The 19,499-nt window shown below is 43.3% G+C and overlaps 2 protein-coding genes across 3 annotated transcripts; one reads left to right on the top strand and one right to left on the bottom strand.

The window, feature by feature from the left end:
• Window positions 1-77: 77 nt before the first annotated feature.
• Window positions 78-4,442, bottom strand: ATP5PD (ATP synthase peripheral stalk subunit d). Of its 2 annotated transcripts, none has more exons than XM_030533994.1 (6): window positions 4,330-4,442; window positions 3,300-3,430; window positions 2,244-2,340; window positions 1,759-1,830; window positions 440-502; window positions 78-288 (listed from the first exon to the last, which is right to left on the bottom strand). In XM_030533994.1, exons 2-6 carry the CDS (start codon window positions 3,419-3,421, stop codon window positions 157-159), a joined length of 486 nt encoding a protein of 161 aa, XP_030389854.1. In that variant the 5' UTR covers window positions 3,422-3,430; window positions 4,330-4,442; the 3' UTR covers window positions 78-156. The 2 variants fall into 2 exon arrangements, with proteins under 2 accessions (XP_030389854.1, XP_030389855.1); XM_030533995.1 differs by lacking the exon at window positions 4,330-4,442 and adding an exon at window positions 3,986-4,072.
• A 185-nt stretch (window positions 4,443-4,627) lies between these two features.
• On the top strand, window positions 4,628-18,228 carry KCTD2 (potassium channel tetramerization domain containing 2). Its single transcript, XM_030533992.1, has 6 exons — window positions 4,628-5,214; window positions 8,947-9,055; window positions 9,812-9,903; window positions 11,014-11,109; window positions 13,185-13,310; window positions 14,443-18,228. Exons 1-6 carry the CDS (start codon window positions 4,903-4,905, stop codon window positions 14,470-14,472), a joined length of 765 nt encoding a protein of 254 aa, XP_030389852.1. The 5' UTR covers window positions 4,628-4,902; the 3' UTR covers window positions 14,473-18,228.
• The last annotated feature ends 1,271 nt before the right edge of the window (window positions 18,229-19,499 follow it).

Here is a 19,499-nt window from a genome sequence, read left to right as displayed (position 1 = left end):
TAAAAAAAAAAAAAAAAAACCACCAAAAACTCCTAGTGGATTTAATCTTTTAGTTTTGAGATCAAGACAAGACACTCTTTTGGAGCCCTGTACAATTACTTTATTTAAAAGGTTCTAGAGAATTTGACAGTTACCAGAAACTGCTTTCAGACAGATTTACAGGTCTTCAATGGGTTTGTGGGGCCAATATGGATACTTCTCCTTGTCCAGTTTGGTTTCAGGGAAGACCTCATTCAAGTCCTCAAACGTCATCTGATCAAATGGAATCATGGTTCTGAACTTCTCAAGCTTGAAGTGGGTGGAGAGACAAGAAAATGTTAAAAGTCAGCTGTAAGCAAGAATTCAACTTAAACTAGATGTACAATTAGAAATGAAAACAAAGTTATATTGCAAGCTGCTTTAAGCATGAAATTAACAGGGTAGAACCCATCAACCCTACCTGTTTCTCATACTGGACAATACGGGATTTAGAGGCTTGCACATATTCAGCAGCACTCTTAGCCTGCAAGAGAACAAAGAATTTGGTGAGCACATTAATCTTAGATTGTTTCCTGCAGTGAAGCTGTGACACTCATCCTATTTCAATTTAGAGGCAGTCCCCCTTCTCATCTTACCTCTTCCTTAAAGAGGCACGGACCTTAAAATAGCATCTGCTTTAAATAAAAACAGGTAAAAGTAATATCAAGCCCTATACCTGCCCCTGAGCCTCCTTGCAACTTGTGGGTTTACAATAACTGTTTTCTAATACAAGTTCTCTCTCCCCTGTTGCTATGTGAGATACAAGAGGGAAATCGATTAATACATAGTCAGTTTAATCATTTCCCCAAAGTGCTTTCAAAAGCACAAAAAAAACCTGAATAGATTATTTTTTTACTACAACAGAAAGAAGTTAGTTATCTTAGGTGTTAGTTGTAACAACTGCTAAGTGATTTTGCCCCCAAAGCCTGGAAAGATGGAGAGAGCTTTGAAGTTACCATTCCCTGCTGCACTGATCAGTTAGGAAGTGGATTCAACTCCTTTTTTGAAGAGATTGAAGGGAGAGTCTGAAGTCAGGTAAACTCTGTAAGCCATAGGCTTCAGCCTCTGCGGCTAAGTGTTACAAAAATGTCACGTACGCCGCTTTGTTCAAACTTGTTTGGAACAGCGGATTTACAAGACTTTAGTGATCTAGAAGTTTTTAGGGAGACACATTCTGTAACAGGAAGCCACAAGGAGCTCCTGAGGCCGATAAATTCTCTGGCTAAAGACAACGTCAATGATCTGAGCACAACCCATGGAGTTTATGTTACACCCACCCTCCTCTTTCACACTGAGGAGGAATCCATAGAATAGAAGTTCCACTATGCAATGCTCCATCTTGACCCCCTGCAGTCTCCAAGAACGCCAACTCCACATTAAAAAGGAGTCAGGCCTATTTTATGCAACATCGGTGCATCCTCTGGGCTGCTGACAAGATACAAATATGCTCCTCAATTGATCAGAGTTCGGTTGCCTTTGTTTTGCATGAATTAAGTTTACTACACCAGAAGAACAAGCAGAACTGCAATCCAGTCCCAGACTCTAAATCCCCAAGTGTGCTCCTGTATAGGTAGAGAGAACTATTCTTGCTCATAAGCTGCCTATATGCACAAACCCAGACGTGCAGCTCCTGTACCTCAGCACAGTTACCCACCAGCAGACTCCAAGACAGAATTATTCTATACCTCTTCAAAGATCAAAGAGAAACTGTGTGGCAGGAAAGAGTCTTTAAATACTTACAGCTTCCTGTTCCTGGGCATTTATCTTGCCTGTTTGTGTGTCCACAGGCTCAGGAACCTTTAGTGCATTGTACTGTAAATTCAAAAGAAATAAATTCTAAATGTGTTGCCTCTCAATTCCATTAAAAGCCCTGCATGCTCCTAGAGCAAATATTTCCCCAATAGGCAGACTAGTGCTCTTTGGTCTCCCCAAAAATACTCTCGGACCCTTCCAAGCGAATCGGCTTCCTGCAGTAGGTCACCAATCGAGTCAACTTGATGCCAGCTTCACAAATAGCATTGGTTGGTTCTCATATGTACACAACATACTCAGCACTACTGTCACCAGGATGTTTGTAGTCTTGTACAGAGCCAAAACATGCTGTATGGAAGCATTAACAACAACCTAATGTCAAAGGGTTACTATCTTGTCCCACAAAGCATATGAGCAGCCTCCACTTGGATTTCAAAACAGCAGCAACATCTAATTGAGGATGAGAATCTCACCTTCTTTTCAAACTCATCCACCATGCCAGCCTTAGCAACTGCAGTCTTGTAATAAACCCAATCAATAGCTGGGGGCTTCTCAGGCAAGGAGGTCAACCTGTACAGGTGGAGTAGAACAGCTGATAGAACAACTCCCAGTAATTTTAGAGAGCTCCCTGTTTCACATCAGACAACTGTGCAGTATCCATTGCTCCGCCCATCATCAGGCCCCAGAGTAGCAACTACACTAATTTTAGTTGCCAATATTTTCACTCACCATTAAGACAGAAATGGCAATAAAGGAGCCACACAAAATTCTACATTTCTACTTTTTTTCTTTTTTTTTTTTTCTTTTTTGGGGGGGGGGGGGAGTGGATGGACAAGTTTTCTCATTTTTTTTTCCATCATGAACACTGGTAGGAGCCAGCAAGGAGAGTTTGTGAATGGGACAGGTAGTTTTCATTACAGTTTTGCAAGGCTGACAAAGGATTAAAAAAAAAAGCCAGATAATAAGCAATGGTATTTTAGCTGTATCTACACTAGAGAACCTGTGCTGGCACAGCCCCCAGTGTAGACACAATGTACACAAACAAAACAAGGTTTTTGTCCAGCACAGGAACACCACCTCCGCCAGCGATACCAGCAATGCTGACAAAAGGCATCTTCTGTCAGCATAGCTGTATCTACATTGAGGGTTTTGTCAGCCTAACTATGTCACTGGGGGGTGTATATTTTTCTCACACCTGATCGACATAGCAATGCAGGTATAAATTTTAAGTGAAGGCCAAATCTTAGCTGCATATGTAACCTCCCCCAGGACTCCCTCTAACATTATAGCTACTGTAGCACCATGGAGAAGATCAAGAAAGAACAAAATTTGGCTGTTAAAGTCTGCTTTAAAAAAAAAAAAGCATGAAGAATTAAGACTTCCTTTAACATCTTTATGGCAGGTGCACAGTTATGAAAATGGCATTTCAAACTATTTTTACATTGGTTTACACATGGACTGCCAGTGCTGAATTGCTAATGCCACCGTCTTCTCACCAGAGCAAACTTTTCACACTGAAATATACTCACTTGGCTGAAAGGGCATCGTTTCGTGTTTTCAGGGCATTAAACATAGCTCTCTGATTGGGAGGCACTCTCTCTGCAAATGCCATCCAGTCAATCGCTTTCAGAGCGGCTCTGCGACCTGCCATTTTTGTGTTCTAGAAAAATTAAAGAGCAGAGAAACTTAAATTTGAAGAGAGATATAGAAGAACAGGTAAGTTTATCATAATCAATGTAAAAGTCTGGGCATTTTATCAACTGAAACATCACTTCAGCTCTCTCTTTGCTGCTATTTCACTCGTTCTATTGATTCCCACCAAGAGTAATACTCATAAGAACACTTGACATTTCTTATGTTGCTGAGAAGAGAGAAGCACTTTACAAGCAATAATTGAGCACCACAATACTTCGCTTAGCTAGATGAGATATACAGAGCTCATTTCAACAGGACTCAAATGCATTCATCCCTGGGGTGGAACATGGCAGCACACAGTAACACTATCGAACTGTTTAAGACAAAGTCAAGGTTACTCCACCCAGTTACTGGAATTATAACCACCAATGTGTAGTTACTTAGCCACAGCCAGGCTCCGGATATCACCCTGCTCTTGCTGTGGGCACTCTGATTGTTATCACTACATTGATTTAACAGAATTATCATATAGCTCGAGGGCTGGAAGGGGCCACGACAGACCAGTCCAGCCCCCTCTCACCTGAAAGGCGGCACCACAAAGCCACCACTAACGCCAAGCGGGGACATCACGGGAGGTTTGACTCGGGGGAGAAAGTGCTCCTCGACTCACCACCGCCCCTCCAGGCACGAGTCCCCCATAAGCCGGCACAGCTCGGGGGAGGTGACGGGATCCGAGCGCCGGCTGCGAGGAGGATACAGCCCCCTCCCCCACCTGCTAGCGGACTTTAGGGACCCCGCGCGCCTCACCGCTCCCCTCCCCGGCCAAGGCCAGCCAGAGACATCGCCCTGCTGTGAGAGTCCCCCTACCCCAGACACACAGCCCCGCCCGCGCCGGGGTCTCCAACCCACCCGGGTTGGTCTCACCTTCAGCGACCGCAGCCGCCGCAGCCGCCACCCTCCAGCTAATCACCCTCCGGAAACCGGGCCCTACGCCAACCAATCATAGCCCGGTGCCCCCGGAAGTACTCAATCGCACTCTCCGCCCACCCCTTAGACAACCGGGAAGTGATTCTCAACGGCTCTTTTAACACCAATGCAATTTCCAAAAATCTTCCCCTCCCTTTTACTCTTCATTTCAAACACCAGCCTCCAAAATTCCGAGTTTTCCAGGGGCATGTCCCTATCTCACTTCCGGTTGCTCCGGAAGTAATATTTCGCTCTTCCTCGGGGGTTGCCTATTATATTGAATTCCTGTGTTTTTCTTTACCGTTTTGCGCCTAGCGATTCCCCCCTTAACTCAGATTAGCCGTTGAGTTGTGTGCGTCACGTGAGGAATTTGGTGTGAGTGGGAGGTCGGTGCTGACCCGGAAGTTAAGTCCGGCTCTTCCTGGGAGGAGGGGGACAGTGGTGAGGGAAGCGATGGCTGCTGGGCGCCGGACTCAGCTCTCTCCCCAGCGCTGAGCGAGGGTGGCCGCCCCCACGAAGTGACGGTCCAGGATGGCGGAGCTGATGGCGGCGGGGGATGGACCGCCCCGGGGCCGTACGCCCAGCCCGGTGCTGGGGGGCATCTCGGTTCCTCCCGGGCCACCGAGCCCCCGCCTGGCCGGGCCTGCCTGTTCCGGAGGGGGGCTGTCCCCTCGTAGCTCCGAGCCGCCCGTCCCGGACAGGCCTGGCTCCGGTTCCAAGTGGGTCCGGCTCAATGTGGGCGGCACATACTTCGTGAGCACCCGGCAGACCCTGTGTCGGGAGCCCAAGTCCTTCCTGTGCCGCCTCTGCTGCCAGGACGGGCCCGAGCTGAGCTCGGACAAGGTATGGGGCTGTGCGGGGCGGGCAACGGGCCCTATAGAAACCGCCGACGCCGTGCAAACTCCTATGGAGACCACAGTCCCGATCGCACCCTCACGGAAACTTCATCCCTTCCCCCCGCACCGACTAACCTGCCCCCTGGTAGAGATACAAAAAGGTCAGTGCCCCCCCCCCCCCGCAATAGCAGGACTGCAGCGTCCACATATATACAAAACTCACTTAACCCGTGTGAGTCATAACCACCATCCCAAAATAGCCGGAGGCAGTGTGTCCCTTCAGCCTCTAACGCCCCCTCCATTTACAGCAGGCTCCTCTCACACACGCACCAATCTAGGCTTTGTGCTACTTCTGCTGGTAGGAGGGGACCGAGTTCTGATCAGACAACTTGAGGGGGTTGAAGTTGGGGGCATTCATTCATCCAGCATGAACACCAACCATACCCCTCTCATCCAGATCATCTGCTGTGAGTATAAATCTTTCCTCTGTTATATAAGAATATAAGAATGGCCGTACCGGGTCAGACCAAAGGTCCATCTAACCCAGTATCTGTCTACTGACAGTGGCCAATGCAAGGTGCCTCGGAGGGAGTGAACCCAACAGGCAATGATCAAGTGATCTCTCTCCTGCCATCCATCTCCACCCTCTGAGAAACAGAGGCTATGGACACCATTCCTTACCCATCCTGGCTAATAGCCATTTATGGACTTAACCACCATGAATTTATCCAGTTCTTTTTTAAATGCTGTTATAGTCTTAGCCTTCACAACCTCCTCTGGTAAGGAGTTCCACAAGTTGACTGTGCGCTGCGTGAAGAAGAATTTCCTTTTATTTGTTTTAAATCTGCTGCCTATTAATTTCATTTGGTGACTCCTAGGTCTTGTATTTTGGGACTAAAAAATAACTTGTCCTTATCCACTTTCTCCACATCACTCAAGATTTTATATATCTCTATCATATCCCCCCTTAGTCTCCTCTTTTCCAAGCTGAAGAGTCCTAGCCTCTTTAATCTTTCCTCATATGGGACCCTCTCCAAACCCTTAATCATTTTAGTTGCCCTTTTCTGAACCTTTTCTAGTGCCAGTATATCTTTTTTGAGGTGAGGAGACCACATCTGTACACAGTATTCGAGATGTGGGCGTACCGTGGATTTATAGAAGGGCAATAATATATTCTCAGTCTTATTCTCTATCCCCTTTTTAATGATTCCTAACATCCTGTTTGCTTTTTTGACCGCCTCTGCACATCTCCTGTCATAAACGGAGCTAGACATAGACACAACCTATTACCCTTCCCCATACTCTTCCACTACAGCTCTACCCACATCACAACACTATCAGCTTTTTGTTTCCCACACCCATGTATACTTAGCACGGATAAGTATCACATGCCTCCACATCCTTTAGGCTGCACCTAAACAGTGACTTATTTATGAGGACTAATGAGTTTGGGGAAGTCCTCATCAACTATAAAACACTTGTCTGTTCTCTAGATTTAAGTATTTAGTAACTTTTCTCAGCCTAGGAATATATTTGTCATTTATCCTTTTCTTTATATTCTTCTGTGGCTTGCTTTAATACTTACTAAGTATATTAGTATAGGCTATTTACTTTGATTTGTGGCTTTGAAAACTCAGATTTCAACCTGCTACCCGTACTGGGTATTTCACAAATAAATCAACTGTAACTGCAATCTTTTTCTATAATATTCTTTATATAATTATCACAAAACACAACAGAGAGATTAGATACATAATTAAATAAACACTCCTTCCAACTACAAGATTAATCAGGAGTTAAAATTCCTGCCTGTCAAATAATTTGTTTATTAAGGTATTTATAATAGCTCCCATTACCTTAGTATCTCAGTACAGAGTAAGAAGGGGCTTCAGGTGGGGATTCTTTATTCTGCTGTAAATCAGACTGCCCCAATCTCAGTAGCACCAAATTTACTCAATGAACAAAATAAGCTGAATCATATACATGGTGTTTAAAACAGCACTTTGACCTACTTGTAATGATCATGAATGTTCCTGTATCAGTGTATTTCTAAAAGGTCTGTGTTGTTCCGTGTCAACACATTAAACTTGGTTCATAGAGTACCAGGGTTGGAAGGGACCTCAGGAGGCCATCTAGTCCAACCCCTTGCTCAAAGCAGGACCAATCCCCAACTAAATCATATGTGGGAAATAAATGTTTTCTTATACCTGTTAATTATTGATAAATTTACAATTTTGTGCAATGTGAAAGGCCATACATAGATCTAACTTGTTATTGCAATGTTGATTTTAAGAAGTGGAAAAATAAGGATCTGCTTTAAGTGTCTGATGCATAGTTTGGAAATCAATGTGTTGTCTAGAGGAGATGCAAACCATTAATAATTTGCAGTGAGGCCTGGGTTGCATGTGTCTTTTTTTCTTTAATTCCTCAGAAGCATTATTTTGTTTTTTGATTGAACAAGTCACAGAAACAAAAAGCAGACTGACCTAAAAAGACTGCAGTTTTTGTTGGAGCAATAATGTTTGTCCCTGTTGTCACAGTGCTGAGTGCTAAGGTGACCTATATTTTTATTTATTTTGATTTATAGGAAAAAGCATTTGTCCCTTAAGGTGCCTAGGTTTCAGGTCTGCCTGCATGGATCCAGTTATAGGATTTGAGGATTAGTTCATAAACAGCCAAAAATATTTTTAAAATTTCAATATCAATAAATGTTAGAACCACCAAGACAAACAGTTACCTTATTGTAACCCTCTCCCCAACCCTACTAATTGTGTATTGCTTCCATTATCACATTATGTCTAAATATTGGGCCCATCCCAGCAAATCCTCATAAGAGTAGGCCCCATTGACTCCCTTGAAATAGAGTTCGCAAGATTATGTTCTAAAGTTGTAATATATTCAGGTCACAGACTACCTTATTTGTCTGTAAAATACTGTAGAAATTATATTAATTTTAAACCTCATCAGTAGCATTTGGTGCTTTAGGAGCAGATATTTGTGCCAGTAGTCGCATTTAAGAGATGAACTGGTACATAAGACATGCTGAATCCAGCATGGTATATAAAGATAGAGATTTGAAATAAAGATTATCAAGGACTGTATCTATGGAAACATGATTGAGAGAGAGAAATGAGTAAAATGTGAAATGTGTATCTTGAGTGATAAACTGAAATTTGGACTATGTGCAAGGAAGTTTTGTTCTAAAGATGCATTTTATGGAACAAGAGGCATCTCAGAGTAGTTAAATTTTAGAGCTGATGCTAATTTGCATCATCAAGATTGCCCTTAGTGTAATTTTCAGATAAATAAGAAGGAGTTTAGGAGTTAGCATAAGGTTTAGAGATTGGCATTTACATATAAACAGAAGATTTTTAAACAAAATTTGGAGTTGCCTCTTCTTTTTACATGAAAGAGAGCCCAATTCCTGTGATCAGGATGATTTATTTCATGCTATTACTCCCACACACCAACTTCTCTGGTGCACTTTAACCATCCCTTTAACAGGTACTCCTGCTGGATCAGAAGTTGCAGAAAGAAAATTAGTGTAAACAGGCTCACTTGCCATACATTCCCCAACCCAAACACTACTCAACATTGCAAACATGGGCCTGTCTACGCTACAGAAATTTTGCGAAGTTTTCTCATCATTGCTAACACCAATACAGCTTCAACGGGGTTAGTAATTTTAGAGTCCCCATGAAGGGGGGCATCTAGCTTGACTCCCATGTGTGTTTCACAGGATGAGACAGGGGCATATCTCATCGACAGGGATCCCACTTATTTTGGTCCGATCCTGAACTACCTCCGACATGGAAAACTCATAATAAACAAGGAGCTGGCAGAAGAAGGTAAGGAAAATTTATTGCAGAGGAAACAGCTGTAAATGCCCCATTGGCACGGTTTGACTTGCCAGTAATTACTTAGAGTTAGTCTGGGTGTGGAGGCTTCCTAATGCATTAACATGGTGCCTTGTGTGTAAGCTCCATTTTGCAATAATACTGTGTTTTCTTTTAGATTCCCACAAAGGACGCTCATGAATAATATGAAGCAGATATATACTGGAAGCAGAGACCTCTAGATCATAATGCAGGCTATCCTTGCTATGCTCAACTCATTAGCTTTGAACAGCAAATTGTAGTTTTTTAGAGAGGAGAGAGAGAGAATGATCTTTCTTGTTCTGTTTTCAAAAACTGCAGTCCTGTATATCCAGAGACGTAAATGGCTTTTTTGTAATATGCTGAGATGATGAAACAGATTGATCTGAGATGGCTAAACCTATTTTGCCAAAATCCTCCAATAAAAGAGCAGTATTTCCCTATTACAGCCTGGTGGGTTTCTATAATCCTAGAGAAGGGGGAGTATGCTTCTGTTAGATGATGTATGCTTTCACATAAGGAGGCTATGACCATCTGAGCAGAGGATTTTCTTCCAGACTCAGGTCATACCACCATCCATTCTGCATCCATTTATTGTACCACATACAGGCTAGATTGCAAATATAAAAGCTAACTACAAATTGATACCATGCACTTTTGATAAAATTGTGCTTATTCTGTTTTCTATTGACTAACAGAATTTCTTCCTCTGCTTTTGGATTTTTGTAGGGGTACTGGAAGAAGCTGAGTTTTACAATATTGCATCCCTGGTGCGTCTGGTGAAGGAGCGGATACGGGACAATGAGAACAGAACCTCTCAAGTAACGCATGTTAAAACTTAAGTAGAAAAACTCAGTCATCAGAATTCAGTCATTAATAAAAATGTGACAGAGGGACAGTGCGCTGCAGGGGGAGACACAGGACAGCACACTTGGTGTCTAGTCTCTCAAGTAGTTGGGTGTCCCTATTTTCTGATTGATCCGACATATGATTGAGAGTGCGCATCCTTCATGGCTACTGGCAAGGGCTCTCAAATCTACTCCGATATTTGCAGGTAGAGGTCAGGAGCAATTGAATAGAAGGGGGCTGGAAATGGGGTCAGTTGAAACAAGGTCTGAAAATGAGGACTCAAGGCAATAGATGGGACTTTGAGTTCCAAAAAGCAGATTAGCTAGCTGACCTACTAAAAGATCTTATGAGTACATGGGCCATGCATCCCATTTAGAAAATGGAAGTTGCTTTAATATGTTTTACTAAATTTGCAATTAATAAAAGTGCAGTGATACTATTTTGGCAGAAAACGTTAGGTTGCATAAACAGTTTGGGTGAGTGCCCAGTGTAGTCTATTTCCCTTTCCCTGGTGTGGGACGTTATCAGAACTGTGGGTCGCTCTTTCTCTATAGTCAACCCTAAGAAAGGGAACTTGGGTGATTTTCTCTCATTATATTTACAAAATGAGATCTACGGATATGCTTTTCTTGTCCTTCCCAGACAATTTTAATATTTCCATCAAATATAAGCCTTCTCAGACCAGCATCTTCTCTCAGTATTTCTTTATTGCAATTCTTTTTGCTGCTGCTGAACTGTTTTTAATTTGTAGAATCAATACTAGACGAGTAAAATTTTCAAAAACACACCTGGAGGACTTGGGCTCCTGTCATTTACATGCTTTTGATAGTGTCACCTCAAAATCCTCACGACCCTCAGCAAGAAAAAAAAAACTATATCATGCAGACTAGCTTGGGAAAGTCTATGCAACTCAGACTTCCTCTTCTTTTATAATCCTCAAGGCACAAAATAGATCAGGTTTCCCTACAAGAAGACACTAAAGCCTCAGCTGTATTTCTTTGTCTGAAAGCAAACACCGCTAAGCCAACTCCCTCTCCTGATTTTAAAATTCCTGCTTTGCTTTTTTCCCCTTGGTGCTTTAGGGACCTGTGAAACATGTGTACAGAGTTCTGCAGTGCCAAGAGGAAGAGCTCACACAGATGGTGTCCACTATGTCTGATGGATGGAAATTTGAACAGGTACTGTTGCCAATGATTGCCATTCCTATATCCAAAGAAAGAAATCCCCCCTGTGGGAACAGCATATGGAATGAGTTTAGATTCTGTTTAACTACCCCTCTCACGACTCCTTCCTGCTGGCGGCGGGGAGTCTGTATCCAGAATCAGTCCACCTTATATGGAATAACTGGCAGGGGAACAACGGTAGCTTACTGAACCCATAACCAGAAATAATATTTCCTTGAGATCTTTTGAATCCTTATCGGACTCTTGAGAAATTCTTCTCTCCTCCCACTTTTTCCTGGCCCCATTGTGGAGCTTTTATCCAAGGAGAATGAATGAGATCCAGGAGAAGTGAAGACTACTTTCTTCAGAGCCCAGCAGCACAACCCCTTCACAGAGAAGTGTTGTGACATGAGAAATACCTTGCCCTGCAAATGCAAAACATGCTGCATTTACAACACAAGTTCCCTGGCCATGTTTCAAGGGAGTTGCCGAGGGCATAAATCAGCCCCAACTTTGGTATCAGAAGTCACAAACTGTTCTCTTGTGTGGATATACAAAGAACTTAAGCCCTCATGACAGTTCCTGAACTGTGACAGAGATAGATCTGCAATATCTGTTTACAATGAAATACGATGACACCAAATGGCTCATAGGACTAATAGGACAGAGGCTTCACTTGTAGATCTATTCAAATCCAGCCCAGTTTAGTAGTGACAAAAAGCTGTGACTGTCTGCTAGCTGTGCAGTCACCAATGTGAAATCAATGTGATGGTTCAGTGGCCATTTTCCAACGGACAAGTGTCCATATCACATTTGGCACAGTTTACTCTTTATTAGCAGTCTTAACACAGACACCGAGGATTGACCAGGAAGAGGAGTTCAATTCCCCTGTTATCCTGACAGGTTCTCTCTATGGCTATATCTATGCTATGAGCTAAGGATGCGATTTCTCGGCTCATGTACACATACTTCACTAGCTCAATGAGAGCTAGTGTGAGTATAAATAGCAGTGTAGCTGAGGGAGGGCAGATAGCCGCTAAATATCTTTCCTAATTAACATGGATTCTGTGTATCCACAGTGATTTGTGGTCTGAAGTGCAGCTGTTTATGTTCATTATAGTTTAGACAGTCAAGTGGTAAAATACAAAGGGAAAACACAGTCCATTGACATCCTAAAACCAAGTCTTTTGTCCTCAATAGTGAGTCAATGCAACCATTAAAGCTCATTCATTGTACAAGCCATTTCCATTATTATAGCTTGGTTAATCCTCCTTCAGACCCACAGAACAATGGATATGATTATTATACTCAGGGGACAGGGAGCTGCATCTATCCCTTGTTATAAGTGTGAGGTTCTCTTTTCTAAAATCCTTGGGGCAGAACTAGTGTAGCCATTCAAATACACATAAGATTCATACTGTTTTTCTTCAGGATGTAAAATCCGAGACTAGTCTGAAGAGCAATGCTGAGAAATGCAAATTACTGCTATGCTGTTTACTCCAGGCTGTCACTTTAATGTAATAATGATAAAAGAATTGTGCTAGTTTGCCAGGTGTCCTTTAGTTGTTGGAATATACTGCCCTACCTTTGTGACAAAGAAATTGCCTGTCCAGTGTTTCTGCATCAAAAAGTCAGAAGCTGTATTCCTAGAATTTCGTTAAACAGGTGTATCGTCTAGACTGAGTGACTCCTTCTATAGAGCCCACATTGCCTAGCATATTCAGTCTCTGAAGTATTTGGCTAAGGCTTAATATTTTGTATCACAAAATATGATCAATATTTTCAGTGTTTTCATTAATTGGAAAATGCATCACAGCTTTCCATGTTACCCTTTCAGTCATTTTTCCCTGAGTTTAGCCACCACCAGGGGGCTCTGTAGCACTGCCAGTCATGGACCAAGAATATGCGTACTATTTGACAGGAAAGCTTATAACACAAGTTAATATCCCAGAGATTTTTGTCCTGTTGAAATTTTAATTCTGACTAGGTTCAACCAGCCACACACAAGGCAATAACAAGGACAGAGCAAAATCGATTGGCTGTTGCTGCATTAATCCTTACATTCTCTCGGTTATTTTCCTGTTCTTCAGCTAATCAGCATTGGATCTTCCTATAACTATGGGAATGAGGACCAGGCAGAATTCCTCTGTGTCGTCTCAAGGGAGCTCAATAACTCTACTAATGGCATTGTCATCGAACCTAGTGAGAAGGCAAAGGTGAGAAGCCTGGTTAAGAGAGTTGTCTTAAATGTCCCTGTACATAGAAAAAAATTCCTCTGTGCTCTAACAATGCCATGAGGTTGATGATAGTAATTCCTTGCACATGCTTATTCTCTTCCACTGTTCCCTCCAAACCCACTTCCTCCAGTGAGATTTGCAGTTTTACTAGATGACATTACAGCAAATATATCCAGATCCAAAGCTCTTCGTACATTTCACATTGAGCCATAGATATATAGGAAAAAGAGATGAACCTTTTTTTTTTGTTTTTAAAAGTGTAAAAAGGAGGGAAGAAAGGGTTAGCACAACTAGGAAGATTGAAGCAGATCACATTTCCTAGCTGACAGCCATTGCAGGGAGTGAAGGAGGTTGGTTGGTTGTTTTCCTTTGATCAACCTTTGATCAGGATCTGAAAAATATGAAACTATCCTTCTGAATTTCCTGCGTGCAGCTGACCCGTCTCTAGAAGAGGCTTTATCATCTCTTATCTCCAGTTTCTCTTAAGGATCTGAGGGAGGCTCATAGGTTTTAATGGTCTTGAGTACAGAACTTGGAACTAGGGACTCCACTCCTAGCTCTGCCATACACGCCGCTGTGTGTGGCCTTGGGCAGGTCATTTAAAATCTGTGCCTCCATTTTCCCAGCTGTAAAATGGTTATAATGCTTACCTCACAGAGGTGACTAGGATTAGCATCTTAACATTTGTGAAGTACAATATATACTTTTTAAAAATCCTTCTACAACTCATGCTGCTGAATCTGAGTGGGTGAGGTATCTGGGTAGAAAAATGGAAAGAATTGCATTATGGACCAAGACTATGCATCTTTAAACACGCACAGATCACAGCCTCAAATCATAAAAGATTTTGTCAAGATGCAGCAGAATGTTATGCCTTGCGGTGACCAAAAGCCAAGTGTTTTTAGCACAGGCCTGTCTTTTCCAAGGAAATAAGTCATTCATAAGAGTTACGTAAAAACCAGCGGCCACTCCTGATGATTCTTTGTGCATTTCCCTCCTCCATCAATTTTTCCTTCCCCTACTGACACAAATAGCATTTTCCGAAACATGAGAACTAATACCCAAATATGTCCAAGTTCAGCCTTTATTATACCGGTCCTTCTCTTTTCAGATTCTTCAGGAACGAGGATCCAGGATGTGATCCACGTGTCTGGTTCTGTTATACTCCAAGATGTCAAAAGGGCAATCTAGCTGGGCAGAGCGTTTCTTCGCAGTTCAGCCTTGCTCTTGTACAGTAACCGAGCTAACGCAAAGCAAAGCTGAGCCTGTCCTGCCAACAGAGAATAATTCCGGTCAAAACCAAAGGCTTCCCCCTAATCCCAGGAAACAAAGGAAAGAAGAGACTCTTCCAGTCGGATAGTCCCTTTTTCAAATGTTTGTTTTTGTTTTTTGGCCGGCGCTGTATTGAATTTTTCCAACACTGGCTGGGCCGGATTCCCAGTCAGAGCCTTTGGGAGGGTTGTTCAGGTCCATGAGCCCATGTAGTCAGCCCAGCCTCCAGTGGGATGGAGTAGGTGAAAGAGGATTTGTATTAGAGCTGTGCCATTTTGTGTGCCCGGGTTTATCAAGTAGAGATACCCTGCAGCGTTCCTCCCCACCAGTTGGCACCACACAAATCAGATGAAGAGGGTTTAGAAGTGAGTGACAAAAACAAGAGCTGTCTTTTTTTATACTGAAACTTTTTTCATTCTTGCTTTATATTTGGTACTTGTCAGGTTCCTGAGAGCTGAGTTAGATACAAAATAATCCTAGTGGGGAGAGCAGTTGTGTTTCTGTCTAATGTGGGCCTTGGGAGGGGTCTACTGCTGGCACTATTATATATGGGCTCTTGGCATATCCCAAAGCCCATTGCTCTTCATGCATTTTTTAAAAATCTACATTGGCCCATGCTAGTGAGAGAGTAAATGGTTCTGTCCTTTATTCTCTCCAGGTTGGATGAAAGTGGTGACAGGGATCCTGTCCCACTTCCCCTCCAGTCCCTTGCCACAGCTTTATCTTGGCCTGGCATGATGTTATTTGATTCACCCAGGTTAGGGACTTGCTGCTGCCACGTTCAGCTTTGCCTTGTTTGTCTCCAGCAGCATGGACTCCCTTGATCTCCTGCTGTCTTCTCCCAGCAGGAGGAGTTAGGGGAGGCTTTATTTTGTACTGTAGCAAGCAGGTAGGTTTGTTTTAAATCCATCAATAGTTTGGGGAGGAGAGCCCCTATTTACATATGGCAATTCCACATCTGCAGCCTGCTCATTACCCCGCCTTCAGCAGGTCAGCCTGAAGTACCAAGGGGCATTGCAGAGACTTTGGGGGGTGCTTGATGAAAGTTGCCAAAGTGTTGTAATGTTTCTTGTCCAAAGTGACGTGTCTACTTTTGTGACTTTTTTTGGAATGCCTTGAATGGACGTGCAAATGTTCGTTTGTGCCTCTCTCTTTAATTCTAATCTTAGCCAAACTGGACTCACTGGTCCCTTCAATTAATCGGTGCCATCCCTAAGCAGTGACATGTCCCTACTATCTGGTAAATGGAATTTCGTAGGAGTTTGCTGCATGTTTTTCCTGTTGTCCTGGCTTTGTCCTTTGTAGCCCAGTGCTCTGGTACCTGGGCTTTTGAGTTGAGTCCCAAATTGCCGTTGAACCAAAGTTCCAGGTACATTGGAATTCACTGGCATTAGCAAGGCCATAGTGAACAGTCCTGGAGTAGGCCATGAGCACAGAATTCCTTGTTTGGATTGATGAGTGTGGGATTCTCCCTGAAGGAATTGGGCTCACTGTGGTCTTGTCAGTGTTTTGTGCACGGGGAAGTTCCCCATCCTGTCTCCTTATTGACTTGGGGCAGAGGGCTGTGACCAGTGGTTTCTGTGGATATGGATGACCTTTTCAGTGAACAAGGTGCAGTAAAGAAGTTCAGAGGGATACCCCCCACACACACTCTCCAGTCCAGCTTTTCCCCACGCTGCTGTCAGCATACCGCCTCCAGTGGGGTCTTCGCCTCTTTCTCAGGAAGGAAGGTTGATTATCTGTAGTAGCTAGTCTTGGTAACAGACTGTGCCAAATGTCCGAACTCATTGTGTCAGTTTTGGGCTGCTGAAATTCAGTTGGTGTGGCACCATACTCAATCCAGCTTTCCTAGTCCCCCAATTTTCCCTGTCTGTCATGTGATGAAATGGTGTGGGTGTGCTTGGACTGGATGCCTTGGCTGGGCCCAAATAACACTGTGATGTGTACATATAGCTCTTATCTATGGGTATCTTGTAGACCCAGCCATTGTCAGTTTGTGGTCACAACTGAGAAATTAAAAAATGCATATGCAGTTTAGCAGCATAAAAGCCACATATCACACTAGCCTTCACACCACCATCTATCTTTTCCCCCTAGGGAGAAAGGGAAGTTGGGAATTAGTCAAGAAAGATCAGACTAACAACAACAGGAGTCAGAGTAACAGCCATGTTAGTCTGCATCTGCAAAAAGAACAGGAGTACTAGTCTCTAAGGTGCTACAAGTACTCCTGTTCTAATAACGGGAGTCACTTTGCTGCCCTGTCAGACTCAGTCAATACAAGCCTAACTGACTTGCTTTTCAAGCTGGCGGGTACAAAGCAGTGCTAGGTTTGCTTGGAGGGCGATGTTTTAATCCAGTACAATTTGAGTTGACAGAATGATACCTCGTTGCTTTTTTTGGGTCATCAAAAACACCATGCCTCATGAAGCCCATTTGAGGAGTGCCTGCTGTCAGAATCAGTTTGAAAAATACTACCGCCCTACCTTCTCCACACCAGAGGGAACGGCTCCAGTAAAACAAACAAGAAGAACCTGGTAGTTACAACAGGCAGAGACCAGTTGAGTGTGTCCTGTATAAATTGCAATGGATTGAACATTTCTGCCAGATACCTGGGGAACAGACTATAAAAGTTAAATCCTATCCTCTCCCTAACTTCCTCCTCCAGTGAGAATTGTTAGAGCTTATCAGTGGATTTAATGCCCCACTGGAACCTAATTGCCTTTTCTTCTTCTTAAAATCCAATAGAATGAGTGATCTAAAAAATGATTCCTGTCGTTTGCATCCTCACTGGATCTCAAGTTCTTTGGTGATAAGAAGGGACTGTTGTAGTCTTCTGGAAGGCTATGGACTCCTGTAGGTACAAAGACTTGCAATCCATCAAGAGCAGGATGCTTTCTAGATCACCTAGCTGGGAGTTTCTCCTCTTTACTGTCTGTGATAGGTCACCTTTAGCCCTGTGAAAGTCTGAAGAACTGGTCTCGCTTGGTTTCCGCATTCCATACGAGTTGCATCACTGCACGGCTGGAGAAGGGGTTTTTTGTTCCATTTCATTTAGCTCAGTCACAACTATTTCCTCAATCTGAAACGGGGGGAGGGGTGTCACCTCAAATCAGTCCTGTTGACCCTAGAGGGCAGTATATTTTGGTGAGTGGGAGCGGGGAAGCAGTGGTAGGAGGTCTGATAGATAGCTGTGGGGTTTTGAATCTCTGGGGAAGGTTCACTTTAAAGCATTAGCACTGGGAACTGATAGCAAGTTTTATCTAAATTTCCCAGTGGCCTAAATTGTTCCATTATGGGGAGACTGGAATTAACCGTCTCTGAAAGTGTCTTTGTTTCTGCACATTTTTAAATCAATCTTCTCAGGGGTGACTGGTCTGAGGGGAAGTGGGGGGGGGCGGGTTAGCCACAGGGGTAGGGGCACAGCTCCTCAGACCTCTGCAGCTTGGCCATGGGCTCCTCCCCCTCAGGTTTTGCCTGCAAACCCAGAGGTTTTGTACAGTTTGTCGTGTCAGTGCCCTTTGCTACTGTTTCTCTTTGTTTATTGAATGTGTTTGAATAATGATTCAGATGCTGTGATGAATTTTTTTCAATAAAGATTCTGAAATGGGTTGGAAGTTTGAACTAACATCCTGTGTCCTGCTGCTTTGTTTGTATTGACTTTTCAACTGCGCTGTTGTCTTTTCATATAACTTTTTGAACACCTGTTTTACTCCACTGCCTAACACTTGGGAGGAAGGATGCTTTGGTGTAAACTCACAGTACCCAGCTGTAAAGATTACAGGCAAGTCTCATCTTACGCGGGGGTTCCATTCCGTGGTTAATGCGTAAAGTGAAAATCGTGTATAGTCAAAATTACATTGAGCTGAATAGCAGGCAGAATTGCCTGCACTACAGGTACAGTATTAAAATTATTTCTCTCTTTTTTTGTTTTTGCCGACCGCATAAAGTTGAAATCACACGTTAAATGCGCGCAAGATGCGACAGACCTGTACAAGGTAAAAAGCATTTGTCCATTGACAACCCTCAAACACCACCACATCTTAGACCTCTGTACATCATGAAGCACAAAAGACAGAACCCCTCTCCCCCGCATGAAATGGTGATCTGCAAGTGTCCATTTGGAAAGACGTTGTACGGCAGTGTTTAACAGTAAAAATGGTCCTCATTACTTCTAGAAGGTATTTTAAATAATTACATTACCCCAATCATAATGCACCCAGCATTTTCCTTATTTGTCTCTTAAACAGGATTGATGGATTAGCAGAGATTCAATTTGTTTCCTTTTTAGAGGGATTAATTTTCAGAAAGGCTTGGAACACAGAGGCACCAACAGATGGAGAATTGGATGGAGGAGAGAGCGGAGAAAGAACTAAATAAGTTTTAAAAAATTCAGTCTGCCTGTAATAAGCCTGAAAGCCAAGCAATGGTTTGAGCATTGGCCTGCTAAACCCAGGGTTGTGAGTTCAGTCCTTGAGGGGGCCACTTAAGGATCTGGGGAAAAAATCAGTACTTGGTCCTGTTAGTGAAGGCAGGGGGCTGGACTCAATGACCTTTCAGGGTTCCTTCCCGTTCTATGAGATAGGTATATCTCCATATATTAAAAGACATGTCTAAATTTTGGAGCCAAGCCGTTGCTGCCTCCTACATCTGTTCCTGATGCTGCTCTGGCTCCTTGCTTAGCACAAATACCTCTGCTCTGGTGACAGCCTACCTCCAAGAGCAAGGTCACTATCCCCTTTTTTCCTTTCATGGCTTTTGCTTCAGGAGATCAGCATGTAGCAGTTTGAGGCCAAACTTCTGTCTATTGTCATCCTTGTGCTGGGATCTCAAAGTACTAAATGTAAAATAAGCCTCCCATCAGTACCAGGATGGAGAAGTGATTTGCTCAAGATCACG

The sequence above is a fragment of the Gopherus evgoodei genome, chromosome 15 (assembly GCF_007399415.2).
Source record: "Gopherus evgoodei ecotype Sinaloan lineage chromosome 15, rGopEvg1_v1.p, whole genome shotgun sequence".
Lineage (NCBI taxonomy): Eukaryota > Metazoa > Chordata > Testudines > Testudinidae > Gopherus > Gopherus evgoodei.
Note: the sequence above shows the minus strand (reverse complement) of the source record. Positions and strands in the feature narration are given on the sequence as shown.

What these genes read in the sequence shown, in the direction of transcription:
- KCTD2 (XM_030533992.1), top strand. Translation starts at nt 4,903, where the DNA reads ATGGCGGAGCTGATGGCGGCGGGGGATGGACCGCCCCGGGGCCGTACG. An exon ending in CCGAGCTGAGCTCGGACAAG is followed by an intron (nt 5,215 to 8,946) that starts GTATGGGGCTGT and finishes TGTGTTTCACAG; the next exon opens with GATGAGACAGGGGCATATCT. An exon ending in ATGAGAACAGAACCTCTCAA is followed by an intron (nt 9,904 to 11,013) that starts GTAACGCATGTT and finishes TTGGTGCTTTAG; the next exon opens with GGACCTGTGAAACATGTGTA.
- ATP5PD (XM_030533994.1), bottom strand. Translation starts at nt 3,421, where the DNA reads ATGGCAGGTCGCAGAGCCGCTCTGAAAGCGATTGACTGGATGGCATTT. An exon ending in AACGATGCCCTTTCAGCCAA is followed by an intron (nt 2,341 to 3,299) that starts GTGAGTATATTT and finishes CCACCTGTACAG; the next exon opens with GTTGACCTCCTTGCCTGAGA. An exon ending in TTGTCCAGTATGAGAAACAG is followed by an intron (nt 289 to 439) that starts GTAGGGTTGATG and finishes ACCCACTTCAAG; the next exon opens with CTTGAGAAGTTCAGAACCAT.